At 34.3% G+C, this 19,769-nt stretch overlaps 1 protein-coding gene across 2 annotated transcripts in view; it reads left to right on the top strand.

Moving 5' to 3' along the window:
* LOC117913072 (protein CHROMATIN REMODELING 24) overlaps positions 1 to 18,833 on the top strand; it is a 37,516-nt gene extending 18,683 nt beyond the window's left edge. For both annotated transcript variants that reach the window (XM_034827977.1, XM_034827976.1), the window contains exons 11-21: positions 11,632 to 11,841; positions 11,924 to 11,995; positions 13,191 to 13,271; positions 13,355 to 13,473; positions 13,745 to 13,856; positions 14,236 to 14,304; positions 14,402 to 14,496; positions 15,860 to 15,988; positions 17,554 to 17,625; positions 17,729 to 17,861; positions 18,377 to 18,833. In XM_034827977.1, the coding sequence (XP_034683868.1) occupies positions 11,632 to 11,841; positions 11,924 to 11,995; positions 13,191 to 13,271; positions 13,355 to 13,473; positions 13,745 to 13,856; positions 14,236 to 14,304; positions 14,402 to 14,496; positions 15,860 to 15,988; positions 17,554 to 17,625; positions 17,729 to 17,861; positions 18,377 to 18,538 (1,254 nt within the window). In that variant the 3' untranslated portion in view covers positions 18,539 to 18,833. The remainder of the gene's footprint in view (positions 1 to 11,631; positions 11,842 to 11,923; positions 11,996 to 13,190; positions 13,272 to 13,354; positions 13,474 to 13,744; positions 13,857 to 14,235; positions 14,305 to 14,401; positions 14,497 to 15,859; positions 15,989 to 17,553; positions 17,626 to 17,728; positions 17,862 to 18,376) is intronic.
* Positions 18,834 to 19,769: the final 936 nt, after the last annotated feature.

Raw genomic sequence — 19,769 nt, forward strand, 5'->3', positions numbered from 1 at the left:
TAGAAGAAGAGTCCTATTAGAAGCTTAGATTTGATCTTAGTGGTTTTGCATTGTCTTTGATTAAGATTATCACAACAATGAGGAAGATAATTCCAAATGATCTAATGGTTTTTTCCAATTATAGTTCTTTGCTCAAGGTTTAATTGTTTTGAAATCTATTTGAAAATTCAATTTGAGAACTAAGTTTTAGATTTGACTCAAATCCTTAACTGATCACTGTCCTTAGTTCCTAAAGCCAAAAATGAATTTAATTAAAAGAACTAACAACATGACTTCAAGTTTGAACATACATTTTCCTTTTCATAAATTACCACCATTCGATAAAATCAAGGTGTGATCCAAAACTAGTCTATGTAGAATGCATTGGGAGATGTAACGTGCTTGTTTGATGAATGTAGGTCTTTTTCAACAATTGGAGACATTGCCATTGATATAGCGATGACAGGGAAATTGCTTGAAGTTGAAAAGAAGATCTTTGAGGTTTGAAGGCTTCCAAGGAGGGGAATGGATTTTTGTTGTGAAAAGGTATTGAGGTATTGCTTTCTCGATGGCCTTAGGAAGAAATGAGATCACTTGGCTAATAGAGCAACTAAAGAGGGCATTGGAGTTGGAGGGTTCTTTGGGTTTCATTTGGAACTATAAGGGAAAAACAAGTACACATCTTTTGGAGATTTGTTTTAACAATTCAGGTAGGTTCATTGAAATCACAGAGTTTATTACAAATAGAATAACTAGAACATTGGTTATTCCTGAGGATGATAAAAGCAAAGGATGGGAAACCCTAAGGAAGACAATATCCTCAATGTTGAATCTCCTTTTGGTGCTATTGTAGTATGACAATCAGATGAGGCGAATACAGAGGAACTAGTGGGTGATGGTTTTTGAGGAGTGAAACACTCTTACGCAAGAGTTGTCAAAAAGGAGGGTCTAAAAAGAGGATCTTTAGTTCCAGTTGATAAGTGGGCTAGAGTTGTGATTTGTGAAAGTCAAGAATTCAAGATTAGGATGTTGCTTGAAAGGCTATTGCTAGACAGTTGGGTTTGAGGGACTAATGTCTATAAATCCATTCTTGACATATAAAGGGTTATTCTTTGTGGACTCCACTGAAAGAGCTTTGTGGCTTCAAGAGCATGGGAGGTTGTCAATAAAGGAGGAACATGATATTTTCCTGAGATGGTTGCCTAGAGAAAGTACAATGGTGCTTGGAAAATTCAGGCGGGGATAGATAGAACTAAGAGGCCTTCCATTTCATCTATGGAACGAAAACCATTTACAACACATAATGAAGGCTTAAGGGAGGTTGATATAGGTAGATCATTGCCCTTTGAAGCTTGTTGATTTATCAAAGGTTAAAATGAAAGTGAAGATGAACCCAAATGTGGTGCTGCCAACACTTATGGAGGTGAAAGATGATGTCTGGAGTTTCATGGTCTCAATTTAGGTCTTCAAAGTAGAAGAAGAAAGTAGACATGAGAGGGATGAGTCAACTCGTAGCAGTGGTGAATTTGATTTGATGAGTAGGGTGTTTTTTCTAGGAAAAATTCAAGTTAGGGACAAGTGATAGAACCAAAGAGAATATGGGAAACAATTTTATTCCATCTTATTGTTCTTCATTTTCATATTCAAACCTAGAGCTAAACAAAGCCTTAAGGAGGAGGAAAGACTTGGTAACAAAGAAGAGAGGCTTAGAAGTGGAAAGCCCACCAAGTCTTAAAGATTCCTTAGCTGATAGATCTAGGCCCCTTTCTTTTGTTAAGGTCCATTGTGGAGGAAGCCCAAAAAGAGGAGAAGATTAAAGGCCCTTAGTTCTTACAAGAGGCAACCTAGTCTAAACGGAAAAAGGAGCCCAAACCTACTTCTTAAGAAAGACCCATCAGACACTTTTTCCCTAAAACTCCAAGGCGTAGTCTCCACTTCTGTGGAGAACCAACCCATCGTAGGTCATAAGAGTTGCCCACATGAAGGGCAACCTTAGATAACATGTGGCTTCGTGCAAGTAGTTTGCCCCCACTTGATAAAGGTTTGTCCAATGAAAGAAAACATGCTTCAAACTTCCATAAGGTTTTAAGGGAGTGAGGGTCTATAGTGGTCGGTGATGTTGTGGATTTTAGCATGTATCCCTTTTTGAATTTTAGTGTTGAAATGGATCCATTGAATGAAGCAATTCATGTAAAGGGTTGAGGATTGATTGACTTCAACCAGGGTGGACATTGTCCTATCTTAGAAATAACCCAAGAAAACACTGAAGAGACTGAAGGAGGAGATGGATTCTCGCTTTCTGGTTTGCGAAGTCAAGTATTTCCTTCTAATCTTGAAACCTTTAATGAGGGTCAATTCTTAGTTGTTGCCGCATTTCATCTTGATCAATCTTAGTTTAACTTATTGAACTTGGGGTCAAAGTCTAGATTCCTTGGCTATAACTCCAATGAATGAACCTATTGTAACATTTGTGCTTAATGTTGGCGGCCCCACTTTCAAAGTTGTGGAGTACCTTAGAGATATCAATAACTAAAAACTTAAAGGTTTTTCTTTTCTCAAGTCGCCACTTCGCAACCTTGGTGAGCACCTTAGAACCAACCTCATCCTTGTTGGAAAAATCACACATAGTAAAATGGCCAATGACAAGTTGGTTTTGGAAACTATGAAAAGCAAGCTAGTCAAAGGTAGTGAGAAAGTCCTCCCAACGCACAACCATCAGTTAAGGTTTATTTTAGAATGAAGTATAGACCTTCACATGGAGTTCTTGTGGATTTTTAGGTTTGATTTGGTAGTTTGAAAGACTCTTAAGTGTTCACATGAAGATCATTAGTTGGAATATTAGAGGGTTGGGTTCCAAAAGGAAAAGGATTATGAAGGATTTCCTTAACTTTGAAAACCCAGACATTATGATGCTTTAGGAAAGACAGAGGGAGACTTGTGATAGGAGGTTAGTAGGCGATGTGTGGAAAGGTAGAAATAAGGATTGAGTTGTTCTTCTAGCTTGTGGGGCATAAAGGAATTGTGATAATATGGGACTCAAAATAAGTTCAAGTGTTCAGAGATGGTTTTAAGGTCTTTTTCGGTAACTCTTAAGTTGAGTTAAGATAAAGAGGGAACCTTCTAGTTGACATCAGTTTATGGTCCTAACAATTTTAACATGAGGAAGGATTTTTGATTGGAGCTTCAAGACCTTTTTGGTCTAACTTTCACGATTTGGTGTGTAGGAGGGGACTTCAATGTCATAAGAAGAATCTTGGAGGAAATGGGTGCCTCTAGGTTAACCCTTAGCATGAGGATTTTTATTAGTTCATAAGAGAAAGTGAGTCAATTGATCCCCTTATTAGAAATGCATCTTTTACTTGGTCAAATATACAAGAGGTAGGATAGATTCTTGTACTCAAACAAGTGGGATCAAAGTTTCCCTTAAAGCCACCAAGAAATGCTTCCTAGATGGACCTCTGATCATAGCCTAGTCTTTCTTGATTTCAACCTTTTTAAGTGGAGTTCAACTCCATTTAGGTTTGAGAATATGTGGTTGCTCCAACTTAATTTCAAGGAAAGATTTAGTTATTAGTTGCAGGAGTGTTAGGTTGGCAGTTAGAAATTCTTGAAGAAACTAAATTTTGATAAATCTATATTGAAAGATTGGAATAGGGTGTCCTTTTGAGATTTAAAGGAGAAAAAAAAAATACTCTTTCAAACAATGTAAGGATTGATAACAATGAGCAAGAAGGGAATCTGACTCCTGAACTTTCTACATTGAGAGCCATAAGGATGGGGGATTGGAGGAGTTATTGTTAAAGAAAGAGGTTCATTGGAGGCAAAAAATCTAGGTTAAATGGATAAAAGAAGGCAATTACAATTCTAATCATTTCCATAAGGTGGCCAATGATATACATAATAGAAGAATAAAAAAGAGGCTTTCAACTTGCGATCGCTCTCTACTCTTCATCAATCATCAGGCTGGCCAGTGGTCGGAGTCAACGTGTCCTCGACGGCCACGACCAACGGAGAACAGTAAGAAGGGAGGGCAGTGTATTTGGAGCGCTTTGAAGTGGAGAAAAAGGTCTTCAAGGTTAGATTTGAAGGCATCCATGTGGGTCCTTGGATTTCAGTTATGAAGAAGGTTCCATGGCATGCTTTCTCGGTGACTTTTGAAGAAGAGGAAATTGTATGGATTTTAGAACAGTTGAAGAAGGTTGTGGAGTTGTCAGAATCTTGGGGTAGATCGAGAACACATTTGGTGGAAATCTGTTTCAATAATAGAGAAAGATACATTAGAATTTCGAAGTTCGTCACAAATAGAAAATCTTCCTCTCTGATTGTTCTTGAAGGAGTCAAAGGTAGAGGATGGGAAGCCTTATGGAAGTCGATATTGTCTGTGTCGGAGAGCCCTTTTCATTTAGTTATGAGAATAGAGGTGGAAGCAAAGGTGAAAAATAAAGATTGGGGTTTAAGGAAATGAGCTCTCTTACTAGTTGGAAAGTGGGCTAGGGTTGTGATTTGTGAAGGTCAAGTTGTGGTTCAAGATTGAGGTGTTATAGGTAACGCTTTTGCGAGAATGATGGGAGTAAGGGCAATGATTTCCATAAATCATTTTTCAGCTTTTAAAGGTGTCTTCTTCGTAGATTTAGTTGAAAGAGCGAACTGGCTTTAGGTGCAAGGAAGGCTAGTTTCGAGAGGACTAGTTTTTAGGTTGAGGAAATGGTCACCAAGAGAAAATACAGTAGTTCTTGGAAAATTCAGGAGGGGTTGGATAGAGTTGCGAGGTCTCCCATTCCATCTATGGAATGAAAATCAGTTATGATTCATAATGAAGAATTGGGGGAAGGTGACAGAAGTGGATCGTGATACTTTAAAGCTTATTGATTTATCAAAGATTAAAGTGATGGTGGAAATGAATCCAAATGTGGTGTTGCCGGTGCTATTAGAGGTGATAGATGGTGCTTGGGTTTTTATAGTTGTAGTCACAGTCATCAGAGATGAAGAAGAAGAAGTTTGGAGAAAGCCCGAGTTAACTCACTATAGAAGCGAGTTGGCTTCAATGGGAGATGGTGTGGTGTAGGGCACTTCATAGGCTTGGAGGATTACGTGGCAAGGCTAGGATAGCCACCCATTTTCGTTGGTCTCAAATATCATTTCAAATTCAAATGGGCTTGTGAAGTGAGGAATTGTTATAAAGGAAAAAAAGGCATGCATAGGGAGAGAATCATGCCCAGTTGAGAAGGAAAGCCTAGGCCTGTCCAAAGGTTTCTTGGGTATTGGACCAAAGCCCTTAACCCTAATTGTTGCATTCTTTGTAGGAAGAGCAAAGAGACGATTGATAATCTCTTCTTGCATTGTTCGATTACTTTGGGATTGTGGCATAGAATCTTTTCACATGCTGGGATGAAGTGGGTTCAGTCTAATAGTATTTGCAATATGTTGGTGATCTCCTTCAAGTGTTTTGCAAATTCTATTAGAGGTAAGACTCTTTGGAGGATCACGTCTCTCTCTCTCTCTCTCTCTTATGGATTGTGTGGAGAGAGAGAGAGAAATGTTAGAATTTTTGAGGACATTTGGAAGACGTTAGAGATGATGTGGGATCAACTTCATTTTCATGTTTCTTTTTGGCCTTACTGTACAAACATTTTTAAACCCTATCATTTGAGTGTAATCCAGCTTAGTTGGCTTCAATTATGTACACCTTAGGGTTGGGTTTATAGGGTCAGGATTCTTTTACTTGTATAGGCTTTTTGTTCTTTTTGTATAGCCCTCCTTGGGTTAGTGGAGGTTTATTTAGTTCTTTTGATCATGTGGCCTTTTGTATCTCTTGTATAGCCTTCCTTGGTTAGTGGAGGTTTACGTAGTTCTTTTGATCAAACTTGTACTTCATGGGGAGGATTTCTCATCCTTATCATGTCTCTTTTCTCTATTAATACATATATTTTGTTTTTGATTAAAAAAAAAATGTGGCCAATGGTAGATGATAAAATCCTTAGGTTCTGAAGAGGGGTAAACTTTAGGCACCATTGAAAATATTTTAGAGGACAATGGATTTTTTTGGTAAGCTATACTCTAAAACCTTAGGCGATTATTGGAGGATTGGATTGGTTTGTTGTATCTGGAGAGGCTGCTACATGGCTAGACCACCCCTTTTTAAAAGAACAGGAACACTTTGTTGTTTACCAATTGAATAAGGAAAAATGCCCCTAGCCTTGATGGCTTCACCATTGTAGTTATCAAGAGTGTTGAGATGTGACTGAAGAGGACATTATGAGGGTGTTCTTAGAGTTTCACAATAATGAGATAATAAATCAAAATACCAATGTCACATTCATAGTCATTATGCCAAAAAAGAATCAAATCAGGAAAATCTCAAATTTCAAACTTATTAGCCTGGTTACAAGTTTGTAAGATTGTAGCTAAGGTCTTATTAAGGCATTTATGCAGATTTCTCCATGAAACCATCTACATACCTTAAGGAGCCTTTGTTGAGGGAAAACAAATTTTGGATGCAATTTTGATTGCCAATGAAGTGGTGGACGAGAAAAGGCATTCAAGGGAGAAAGGGTAGTCTTCAAAATTGATTTTAAAAAGGCCTATGACCATGTGGATTGGTTTTTTTGGACCATGTACCAAAGAGAAAAAGGTTCACCATAAAATGGAGATTTTTGATAATGGGTTACTTTTCTTCGACAAGTTTTGCAATCCTAGTAAATGGAAATGTCAAAGGTTGGGTTAAGGTAACTAGAGGTTTAAGATAAATAAACCCTCTTTCCCCTTTCCTTTTCACTATTGCAACTGATGTTTAAATAGGATGATGATCAGGGCAGAGGAAAGTGATTTATTAAAAGGTTTCATAGTGGGCAAGGGTAAGACTAGAGTGTCTTTTTTACAATATGCAAATGACACAATTTTATTTTCTAAAGCCTTTTTGGAATATCTGTAATACCTTAAACTAATCTATTTGGTTTTTGGGAAAATATTAAGGCTTAAGATCAATTTAGAGAAAAGTTATCTCTAGTATTAATATAAGTTAGGATTTGGTATCCAAGGTGGATTGGATGCTTGATTGTAAAGTTTTAGATTGACCTTCATCTTATTTGGGTCTTTCTTTATTAGGGAATTTGAAGGCATGCAAATTTTGGGATCTAGTGGTTGATAGAATCTCAATGAGACTAGATGGCTTGATAAAGCCTTTTTTTTTCTTAAGGGTGAGAATAACTCTAATCCAGTCATTCTTGTCTCACATCTCTAGCTATTTCTTATCTCTTTTCAAGATCCTAGCATCAGTAGCTTTAAAGATTGAGAAATTTCAAATGGATTTTCTTTGGTCAGGGATTGAGGAAGGTAAAAAATATCATCTTATCAATTGCGATATAATGTGTAAACTAAAGGAGTTTGGAGGTTTGGGGTTGGGAAGACTTCTATGAGAAATTGTGCTTTGTTAGGGAAGTGACTTTGGAAGTTTCATAGGGAAAGTTTAGGCCTTTGGCATCAAATTATTTTGAGCATTTATAGAACACATCCTAATGGATAAGACGCTAACATTTTGGTTAGATGGTCACATGGATGTTCTTGGAAGGTTATTACACAAGTTTTCTAGGACATTTCTTCGTATACTCGCTTTATGGTGGGTTACGAGGTGAGAATTCGTTTTTGGGAAGATTTGTGGTGGGGAGATCGACCATCATGTTCACAATTTCTAGGTCTTTATAGGGTTATCATAGTGGAAAATCTCACCATATCAGTTGTCCTTGATAACTCATTTTCACCTTCTTGGTACCTTAACTTTCATTGTAGTCTCACTAATGTGGAAATTAAAACCTTGAAAGACTCATGTCCCCACTCCTATGCACTTGTCTCTATTTGCTGTAGATTCAAGAGCTTGATTTTTATCCTCCTCAGGTTTACTTTTAGTAAAATCTTTTTTCTTAGCCTCGTCCATTATATCAAATCCAATTTTGGTCTTTGCAACCAAATTTTTATCGAAACCAAAAGCTCCATCAAAGGTCAATGCTTTTGCTTAGTTAGTAGCACACAGAAAGGTTTAAACTAATGACATGCTACAATTGAGAAAGACTTTACATGTGTTTTAGTCCTTATTCGTGCATCTTATTTAGGAGAAGTGGAGAATTGATAGATCTTCTCTTTCTATATTTGTCCATTAATATTGTAGCTTCTGCATAAGCTTTACAATCTAGACAAGATGGATTGGGTTCTACCTAGGTGTGTACGTGACGTGTTGACTATCTCATTTAGAGATTTGGGAAGTTCTATCAGAGGCAAGACCTTTTGACAAATCGCTTGTCTCATGATGTTGTGAATTGTTTCACAAGAGAGGAATGCTAGGATCTTTGAAGAAAAGTGAGGAACGGAAGAGATGTTATGAGATTTACTTCACTTCTATTCTTCCTTGCAAGTGTGTTGTACCGTTGCCTTTAGACGCATTTCACTCAATGTTATTCAACTCAATTAGCTTGTGGTTTGTAATTCAAAGGGGGTGAATAACAATAAGACAAGTTGAGTCCAATTTTAAGGAGATGTTACCTATATATACTTAAGCGGCCTATACCTTTGTGTATAGTTCTACTTGTATAGTGGAGGTGTTTAGTCTTACTTTGATCAATATTTTGTAATTTGTGGGAAGGACCTCTCATTATTCTCTTGCACTTTTTTCATGATTACTATATCTTTTATTTTCGATAAAAAAAAAAAAGAAAAAAAAAAAGAAGAGAAAAAGAGGGAATGACTAAGTATAGTAGCTAGTTGTCTTCATAGGGATTTGATAAGTTAATCCTAGATCTATTAGTGAAATTTACTAGAAAAATGATGATTAAAACCTTGCAACAAATGAAGAAAACATAACTTTATGATTTTAAAGATGTTTGAGTGAATTGGATTGGAAAATAAAGATAAAAAATAAATGAATAAGAGGTAAAAGTCCATACAGATGGATGTGTCCTTGGATCAGATCTAAGCCTTAAGGAGGATTCATCATTAAGACAAACTCACTTGCATTCTCAAAATTCTGGATATCTGAAGTTCTAGGCGCAAGTCATGAGTTTGCTCATAAGCGATTTAAGTCAAAATCATTGAATCTTATCTCTTGAACATTTAATAAATACACAAAGCATCTCCTATGCCTTATCAAGAAGATTTTCGGAGAATTCTTGCTTAGGATGAAGCAATCCACAAGTCTTAAGAGTATGAAATGGGTTTTACTTGTGAAAAATGCACTTTCTAGCTTTGATCTTCACCTTGAGCACTCCTCCTCTAGATGTAGAAGGGTTTAGCCACTAAACATGGAGAAACCAACCTTTATTCTCATTGTTTGACATCAAGAAAATGATGGAAAGTAGACAGAGAATGTGGAGGGAGAATTCAAATTCAAAAATTGAAAATTAATCTAATTGTCACTACAATGATCCAAAAAACTCTCTAACTTCTAACAATCTAGCCTATTTATAGCATCACATTATTTAATTGGCAAGATCTCATGATGCCACAGCATCCAATAGTAACTAAAAGCCTAAGTGTCCAAACCTCACAGAAAGTTATAACAATGATTATATCTCATCAATTTGAGGTAAAATTATACAAAAAAAAATGTCCCTATATCAAAATATGTCAATACCATAGTATAGTTTTTTATACTATCTTGACAATTAGCTCCAAAATCATTTAAGCCTTCCATTTTGATACTCTGATATTATGTATCGAAAATGGTATTGATTTTCTATCAATCAACTATCAAAGCTCCAATGAAAATTGGTTCCTTGTATCGAAACCAAAAGCCAAGTTTCTCCACCCTTCTGCCAAGAATTGATATGTTATTTTGGTCTTGAAATAGCTTTGACATGTTTAACACTATATCGAAATTTACATCTAGCTTCTTGAAGTATGCTATCAAACTAGTATCTAATATGGTATCAAAATATAAGATATTTCAATACATCCTCTAAAAACCTTCCTTAACTTTGCTTAATCACTTAATATTTGGTTCTTGACCTTTATCCTTTTCAAAGTCTAAATTGTTGAGTTTTTATCCTCCTTTTGTTGCGCAATCCCTTAGATGTTCTTATTAGCAACCAAATAGGTGCTAGCAAAAATATAAGCTAATTAGAGTAGTTTATGCTCTATTGTTTTTTTTTTCTTGATATGTTGAGTAGTTTATGCTCTGTTTCATTATAGAATCTACAATTTAGAGCATAGAAAAACCTATGATTTAAGCACAAATCAACTTGGTTCACAAATCCAACTAGATGAGCATTCACTCTGATTTCTCCGCTTTAATTTCTATTTTGGTGCTATGTTATTTGCATATCTTTACAAATTCACAAAAATCCAAATTGTTCTGATTAGTTTAGTGTTTAAAAGACAGAAAAAAATAAAAAAAACTTCCTTACAGATCTCAATGTTATTCCACTAGGTTCCTAATGATCTAGCCACTATGCTTAGTTGTTAGTTCTTTTGATTAATTCAATCATTTTTAGTTTAGGAGCTAATTGGACTTTGATAAATCAGAGTTTGGTTGACAAACAGGAGATCGCAATTATGTTTTCTTTTATAAAAATTTCAGACAAAGTATTATTGAAAGGAAAATCTGATTTGACCGACTTTCATTAAATTTAAAATTTCATTATGGCACTATCAGAAACAAAGGCCATAAAATAACGAATCGAAAGTTAGATTTTAAAGGTGCTAACATGGCACAATGAGGTTTCTTGGGAAATTGTGAAAATATCATGAAAGATCAATGATTAATTGAAAAAATTGTCAAACTATAATAAAAAATCGGAGATATATTTGGAAACTCCGTTGGACCAAGTTTCTCTCCAAAAAATTATGTTAGGGGTTGGTGATATAGTGAAATTTCAACAAAAAATCACCCACATTCCCTGAAATTTTCTTCCTTGGTTATGACATATTTTTATAGTTTTTTGGATTAAGTTTCCAAAATTTTTACTTATCATTGTATATTCTTTAACTAATTTGGTTGGATATTTTTGAGTTTGACTCTTCCTGGACCAAATTTTGTGGGAAAAAAAACCATGCTGTTTAGGTGAGTTCACAAAGTCAGTTTCTATAAAGGGGATTTCTTTCTTTTCCCTTTTTCCCTTTTGGTTTGTAGGTGAATGAGGGCTTTGTGGGCAAAAGGGGGCTTTGTGGGGCTGGGAGAATGGGTTCAGTTCTTGGTCATGGGGGTGGCTAAAGTCTAGTTCTGATTGGAGTCGACCTTTGATATAGTGATGACATCAGTTGGTTATGGAGTCAACTGATTAATTGTTCACTTTGCATGAAGTGAAGAATTTGGAGTGGTTCATATTTGGGCTGGTATTACCTTTGATTTATGGTTAGATATTCTCCTTCTTTTCCTTGTAGGTTGTAGGTGAATGAAAGGAATGATGAAGATGAACCCAACAGGATACTCATTTACACTGAATCATTGAATGCCAGTTGCTTAATTTACTTCTTTACATGGCAAAGTTTTTAGAATCCCATGATTCAGATGGCAGCAATAGTTCTTCTACTTAAGAGATAAATATTGAAGTGGTGAAACAATGCTTTTGCAAGCCCCCATTAAGGGGGGCTTAGATCTCATTTTCTGAGAATATGAACTTCTTTTATTTATTTTGTTTGTAAATTTTTTCATTTGATTTCAAGCAGATTCTGAAAAAAATATGTGATCATCCCCTCCTCTTAACAAAAAGAGCCGTTGAAGATGTGTTGGAAGGAATGGATTCAATGCTAAATCAAGATGACCTTGGTATGGCGTCGAAGTTAGCGATGCACTTAGCAACCGCCTATGAGAGAGATGATTTCCTGGAGAAGAATGACAACGTTTCATGCAAAATGTCTTTTATATTAGCTTTACTGGTTGGTGATGCTAGACCCTGTTAGACAGATGTCCTTAATATTGTCTTCTGCTGTAACCAAATGCCTACGATGCCTTGCACAGGATACTTTAATTCCAGAGGGGCATAATGTTCTTATCTTTTCTCAAACTCGCAAGATGCTTAATCTCATTGAGGTAAGTTGCAAAGTTTTGGTGATTTCCCTGTTTCCAGTATTTCTTAAGAAGGAAATTTGGCATTGTTTACTTCCTTTTTCTATGGTATTAATGTAGTTGATAGCTGACCTCTAGTAGCTGAGGTTCAAAGTTTTGATTAGTTGAGTTATTAGTTTAGCTGATAGTTTGGGGATATTAGGAGTTATAGATTGATTGATGACTTAATTGTTTTTGTGATTTCAAGGCTTGTGGCAAGCTGGGTAGAGAATTATGATTATTTAAATATACAAGTAGTTTGGTTAAAGACAAACAAAGACCCAACTACTAGGCATTTTCCAAACCCAGATATAGGGAACCTAGTTGAGTTCTAACTTAGGTGCTCATCTAAACTAGCCATTTGCCTTGTGTACGCTGCTCCTTGCTACACTCTTGCTGATACTAGATGGGACCTATGTGTCACCATGGACTAAAACATTGATGAGATTATCAAGATATTGAGTCTCATGTATGGTGAGGAGAGTCACAACTGTAGTTTTATTTTTTACTTTTTCTTAACTTAGAAATTGACATTTCTTCCGAGATTTGAAAAGAAAATATTGATTGGATTGCTCTCAATTGCATTTTTCTTCCTTCATTGCTTGGTTTACCTGTATAATACTCTTTTCTTTTACTCCAAATTTAAACATTGGGCACAACTAAAAAATAAGAAGCTTGGGAAATGATTTCTTATTTATCCATGTATGCATCTTCATCAAGGTTATTGTCTCCCATTCTAAAGATAACTTCAAGGGTAGGGTGTTAAAACTAAAATTAAGTTTATTTTCTCCGACCTTGCATCATTATTTTATTAGGTAGGATGATGATATACTAGAGAACACCAAAAAGGGAGTATCATTTAAATTTATGGGAAGTATACTAGCAATAACTTTTATATTGATCAATAGTTAATGTTCTCCTTTTATATTAAACTTTTTTGTTTGCCCTTTCTTCATATGGAATTTATTTGTCTTAAGCATGAGCATTTGAAGGATCTATGTGTTTGTGTTTCGTTTTCCTTTCTTAAATAATTTGATTGGATGTTTTAAAGTTCAAAATGAACAAGTATATGATGTAAATAAACAACCATGGAACTTGCATCTTTTATGGTTTTGAATATGATGTTATTTTAAGGCATAACATGAGTGTTAATTTTGAATGACCTTTTTGTTGCTGTCAGGAATTGCTAATATCCAATGGTTACAAGTTCTTACGCATTGACGGTACCACAAAAGCTAATGACAGAGTGAAGATTGTTAATGTTTGTGTTGTACTCGGTTTAAATTAGGACTATTCGTTTGTTTTCATGAAGTTTTTAAGCCATAATTTTCATTTTATGATCAGGATTTCCAAGACGGTGTTGGGGCTCCTATATTTCTCCTGACATCTCAAGTTGGTGGTTTGGGCCTCACTTTAACAAAAGCAGACCGTGTGATTGTGGTTGATCCAGCTTGGAACCCAAGGTGCTATTCATATTATTTTTTTCTTATTTAGATTTACTGAATACTAATCCGCTCATAGTTCAATTATTCTGAAACAAAGACTAGGTAGAGCCATAAAAAGCTTTGCAAATTGTTCTTCATGGGATATTTCTGTATCTCAAATGACTCATTTCAGCACCAATTAATTTTTCCTCTTTTTTATTTTTATTTTTTTTAAATAAGTTTTGTTGTAAGAATTACTCAGTGCGTAACTTGTGGGATGAGTGTTACTTACATCGTTTTATTGTTGCAGTACGGATAACCAAAGTGTTGACCGTGCTTACCGAATTGGCCAAACAAAGGACGTCATTGTGTACAGGTTAATGACATGTGGCACCATTGAAGAAAAGATATATAGAAAGCAGGTTAGTTACTCTTTGTTTCTTTTTGGGGTTGAAGTGTTGAAAATTTAAGGAATTTATTATTTGTGACTACACTATTTTCTTCATGTCTAAGACACATGCCTCTAAGGCCCCTCGGAGTATTGGGTGTTTGTATGATCCTATGTGATGGAATGACAATGTACACTTGTTCTCACCTATTATCATAACCACGTAAAATGTATGCTCTTGAGGTAATCAATTTCTCAGTTAAGGGGTCTAGATAAAGATACCTCACTTTGTTATTATTATTATTATTATGATGATGATGATGATGATAATTTTTTAATATTTGTTTCAATTATCCTCGGTTACAATGAGTGTATCATGGTATTATTATGATTGCTCAAAATGTGTGATTTAGATATTCAAGGGGGGATTGTTTAGAACTGCAACTGAACACAAAGAACAAACTCGGTACTTCAGCCAACAGGTATATACTTAGAGGATTATGTTTGTTCTTTAACTTACTAACCCTTTAACATTTTAAAGATGGGTGATCTCTACCAAGTTTTCCACAATTCTTTCAGGACCTTCAAGAGCTTTTCAGCCTCCCTAAACATGGATTTGATGTCTCTGTCACTCAGCAACAATTGCATGAAGAGCATGATCACCAACACAATATGTACTTTCCTTAGCAGTCGATTTGTATTCCATAAACATATTCTCTATGTTCTTTTGTTCCATTTAGTTAAATATTTTTTTTCAAGATTAGACCATGCAATTCATACTCTGGTAAATATTAGAGAATATTTATTAAAACTACTGTTAGTTGCATCATTATTTATGGAATATCCATGTTGTTCATTAGATTTTTTTCTCCAGCCTTTATGAAGCAAGGTAATCATTGTCTTCATTTGAGCATACAGTGACACTAATTTCGGGATGAACTAGGGGATGTACCTTATGTACCCTTCTTCCATGTGCCTAGGATTAAGAAATTACTCACATTGATTTAATTTGCATTATTTCTAGAAAGTTGGAAGTACATTTGAATTTGGTGCAATAACTAATCCCAATTAGCACAAGTAGTTTTATGTGGCTTTATTGATAACTTCTTCGAATTTGCATGAACTAGCACTTTTACCTGTTGAAGAGGTGAGTATCTTTTTGCATTTTGTGCACCTGAATCAATGTCTATTATGTGAGCAACGCCTTAGATGAATTGTTCACATGAGACATTATAAGCTAAAAAGGCAGATCCAATTTGTCTACTTTTGATTAAACGTCTACTGCTAAACCATGTTTCTAGTGGGATCTTCTTTATAACCATGTTTACACATGCATAAATAACTATATATATGCACACATAGACACACATTTGGATCCTACCTATATCATGGGGACTCCTTTCCTAAACATCATAATAGATAATTTTTAGATTTCACTTTAACATTTCAAAAGAGTAAACTAATGATCCTACTTGCATGGGTTTACTTATTGGTGATCTAACGAGTTTGAATGTCTATTATAATTTAAGTGAATGCGTTTATGGGAACTATTTATATTTTGAAGTCGATAATGAGTGATGTCCTTTTCCTAGCATTCTTCTATATAATGAGTCAATTCCACAATGTAATTCTTTTTCTTCTGATGTTCACTCATAAGTTATAATCTTTTATATAATTACTTTCAAAGAATCAATAAATTGGAAAACTTTCTATTCATCATTTTTTTTTGTTTCAGTTATGGAAATCATTTCATATAGAAAGATAAGAGGGATGAAAACAAACTTTCAAATCCATTAAATTTTGATTTCATAGATGTTCATAATTATTGACAAATCAATTTTTATTTTTATTTTTTTCAAATTTTCAGATAATGAAATTTTATACAAAGGCTCCATTGCACAACATATTTACCATGATTGCAAACGAGGATTATGATTTCAAGTTTTTTATGTTTGTAGGGTTCTAGTGGATCTCTACATGCTTTACAGTTCACATTTATTTTTGTAACTCCTAACTTCGCTTTTTCTCACCCTATAGGGATGAGTCTCTGAAAGAACACATAAAGTTCTTAGAAACTCAAGGTATAGCAGGAGTTAGCCATCACAATTTGCTTTTCTCCAAGACAGCACGCGTACTAGTTGTAGATGAAGAAGAGGAAGTTGCAAGGTTGGATCTATATTTTTCACCTCATATTTTTAGTTAATGATAAATATATTTTCTCTTGTTTATTTGCATGTGACAGGATTAAGAATGAGATAATTTTGAATCTTAAATAATCTAAGGTGCCATTTATTTTTTGGTTGAATAGAAAAAGTTAAAATATTGGGCTTTTTCTATTTTGTTAAAAGTAACTTATTGATATTAACCAACATAACCGAACCTATTGATAACAAGTTCACTTTAGTTATGTTGGTTAATATCAATAGATTACCTTTAGTTAAGTAGAAAAAGACAAATATTTTGACTTTTTCTATTCGGCCAAAAAACAAATAATTAAATTTTGTAAGATAGCTAGTGCACCATTTATCTTGCTAAAAATTCACTAGCTCTGGTTTACAAAGTTACTGCTCTATTTGAAGTTTCAACAATTTTGTTCATCTCTTTACTGAAGTAAATTTTGCATGGTACTCTTTTCTTTTCATTTCTCCTTTTGAGTTTTGTAAAGATACTTCTAATTTTGGTTTCCAAGAGTAGAACATAATGTTAAAATTAGTATTTGGTTTCACTGCAAAATAAGCATGGATTCTCGGCGTCACTACAATAGCATTGTTGGGAGCTATGTTACATGAGTTTGGGTATAAGTGTTAGGGCGTAGTTATGTGTCTAGGTGTTAGATCCTTTGCATCCCAAAATCTTAAGACATAGGGATTTGACTAAAAAGGATTTCAACTATGGGTGCAAGTACATGAATACAACATTAATGAAAAATAAATTACCACTAGATATAAACATAGTAAAATAAGTTATTTAAAATACAACATGATTAATTATAATTGGAGAATATACTATGTTTTGTATTATAATAAGATGCTTAACTTATTTTATTTTGATGTTACTATGAATTTTACATGAATAACTTGTTTATTGTGTCTTTTATTTTAATAGAATGCTAAGATAAATTTTTAAGTCAATATTATACCAATAAATTTTGATTGGTTTAAAATTTTAAAATTAATGTTGATTTTGTAATAAAAATGAAAAATATATATTAGGTATTGATAAAATATGATTCATATTTAATTTCTTATCATTCAATTTTTTTTTTTATATTAATTATTTTAATTTATCTTTATATTTTTTAAACTATTAATTATTATGTTTATTTTTAAATTTTATCTATTATAATTTTTTTTTAAATAAGAATATTTATTAATTTAATCTATTGTTATTTTTTTTTAAATGAAGAAAGGGATAAAAGAGTTTTAAATTAATTTAAAAATTCTTTTACTTTTTATTATTATTTATTTTATATTGTTGTTTAGTATACCTGGACACCAGCACCGGTGTTGTATTTTGTTGACATGGGTATTTGAAATAGGTATTTTAGCTAAAATTAAAGTGTTTGTGTATCATAGGTTGAGAGTATAGGGTGAATTGGTGCTTATGTTGTTTTGACACCGGTATTTTAGCTAAAATTAAAGGGTTTGTATATCATAGGTTGGGAGTATTGGGTGAATTGGTGCTAAGATTTTGTAATGTTATTTTTGTTTGTTTCCTTTGTGTGAGTGTAGGGCCAGCAGGACGGGAACTACATCTGTCATGAACAAATCTGCAGGCTCTTCACACGAACAAGATGTTGAATGGTACATTCTTTAAAGAACAATTCAATGCACTTCAAGTGATAATCATTTTATAGTCAAGAACATTGATGGATTTGCTGTGAACCTGTTTGACATTTTCTATCAGGGCTCAGTATGCTTTCAAGCCAAAGGAGGTGAATCTGCATAAGACAAATTCTTCTGCAGACAGTGCAGGTAAACTGACAGAATCAGAGATCAAAGGGAGAATTAATCGCCTGTCTCAAATTTTGGCAAATAAGGTATTATTTTAGTACTAAGTACAATCTTTAGAAACTTTATTAATTGATGTTTCTGTTTAATCAAAACATCGGGCCATCAGCTGCTCCAGACTGCAAGAAAGGCTTCCAGTAGAGTTTATGCCCTTCGCAAAACTGAGTTATGACTTGCAAAAAGGACCTTCAAGCTCTAATTTTGCTCTATGTGACTTATTTGTGTATGCCTCCTTGTTTTTTAAGGCCAACAACATGGGGGCACTGGCCTTTAGCTATCCCAAAATGCAACTTCACTGAATATAGTTGACTTAAGTTTAAACCATCATACCTGCATAGGCCAAATTTTAACCACTCCAACATTTTTAGTGTTAAGCTGAACCCATGCGGATGAAATCTTTGCTTTTCCTATCATCAAGCCCAGCACTCTGATAACCAAGAGTGGTTTGGTTACCACTATAATCAGTTTATTCCGTGTTTCTTTCTTTGTTTTCCCCCTTTCAAAATATTTAATTTTTTTTTCTTGGTCTCAAAATATTCTTCAGGCTACAGTTTCAAAGTTACCAGACAAGGGAGAGAGGATACAAAAGCAGATTGCTGAACTGAACTCAGAGCTTGATAAGATGAGGATGACAAAAAGAATTGAAACGGAAGTTATTGATTTGGATGATGTGACCGGAAAGCTTGCGAATGTGCTGAACCTGTAGATGTTTGTTATTGAGGAAGTGGAAATCTTGGGGAAAAAGAAAATTGTATGTTTTAACAAGTGAAGTGAACAATCAACAATACCCATTAGAAAAATAGGAGCACCTGTTTTTCATCTTGTAGCTCCACAAGAATAGCCTTTCAGGTTGCACTTCTGCAATCTATGGGTGAGTTAGAAGGTTTTAAAAATTACTATTGCTAGTTAGTTTACTTGGCAAGAGAGGCCATCATTATTATTATTTTGATAAATGATGAAACTATTATTGTAAATTTAAATGTTTTAAGTTTGAGATTTTATTTTATTTTAAATTTTCTTCTCTCCTCTCATGTTGTTTTGAGACACTGCTTTATTAGACCAATAAGAAAATAGTAATCAAGATAAGCAAATTGCCATTGTTAGTAGGAAATTTAAAAGTTTCTTGATCCCACAATTCATTTTTCTGCTCAATTTTGCGCCATGATGCTTGATTGCATTATTGTACTCTTGAACCTATGCTTCCACTGATATGAACAACAATCCACCTCCGTTGAGATCTGTCCTTGGCCCTCATAGTGAAATTGAGGAAAGCGTTGTTGGAGATTTCCATTATATAAGGCAAACTAATGAATTAAGACTTCATGATGGCCCAATTATTTTTCCTGATGTCCAAAATGGGAATGGTTCAACCTTCCATCACCTTCCGTAATCCACAGATCACAGTGCAGTTTGTAGAGCCGCCTTTTCTTCCACTTTTTCTTTAAACGAAGAAACAAGAAATGGAAAGTGGATTTTGGATCATTTTGGAAGTTAGGAGTTTATAAGACGTGTGTTGTGCACCCCACCCCCAAATGTGAAAGGGTCATAAATTATGTTAAGAATATGTCTGCATTTCTATGTAAGAGGTATGGGCTTAATAGGTACTAGGTTAAGTAGATAAGCCACGGTCTCAAAGACATCCCCAAAATGATATAGGAATTGATAAGAAACTCATCATAAATCTTACTATGTACATCAATGTTTGATTTCTTGTTTCTACTATTCCATTTTGTTGTGGAGTTATTGGTGCACTCAATTAGGATATAATCTCATACTTCTTAAGGAAAGAATCGAATTGGGTGGATGTATACTAATCACCTTGATCAAATCAAGGCGCCTTGATATGTTAACCCAGTTAGTTTTAAAATTTTGTTTCAAATTCAATGAATTTATCAAAGCATTGGATTTTCTATTCATTAGATAAATATATCCAAACC

This window comes from Vitis riparia, chromosome 4 (genome assembly GCF_004353265.1).
Source record: "Vitis riparia cultivar Riparia Gloire de Montpellier isolate 1030 chromosome 4, EGFV_Vit.rip_1.0, whole genome shotgun sequence".
NCBI classification, from domain to species: domain Eukaryota; kingdom Viridiplantae; phylum Streptophyta; class Magnoliopsida; order Vitales; family Vitaceae; genus Vitis; species Vitis riparia.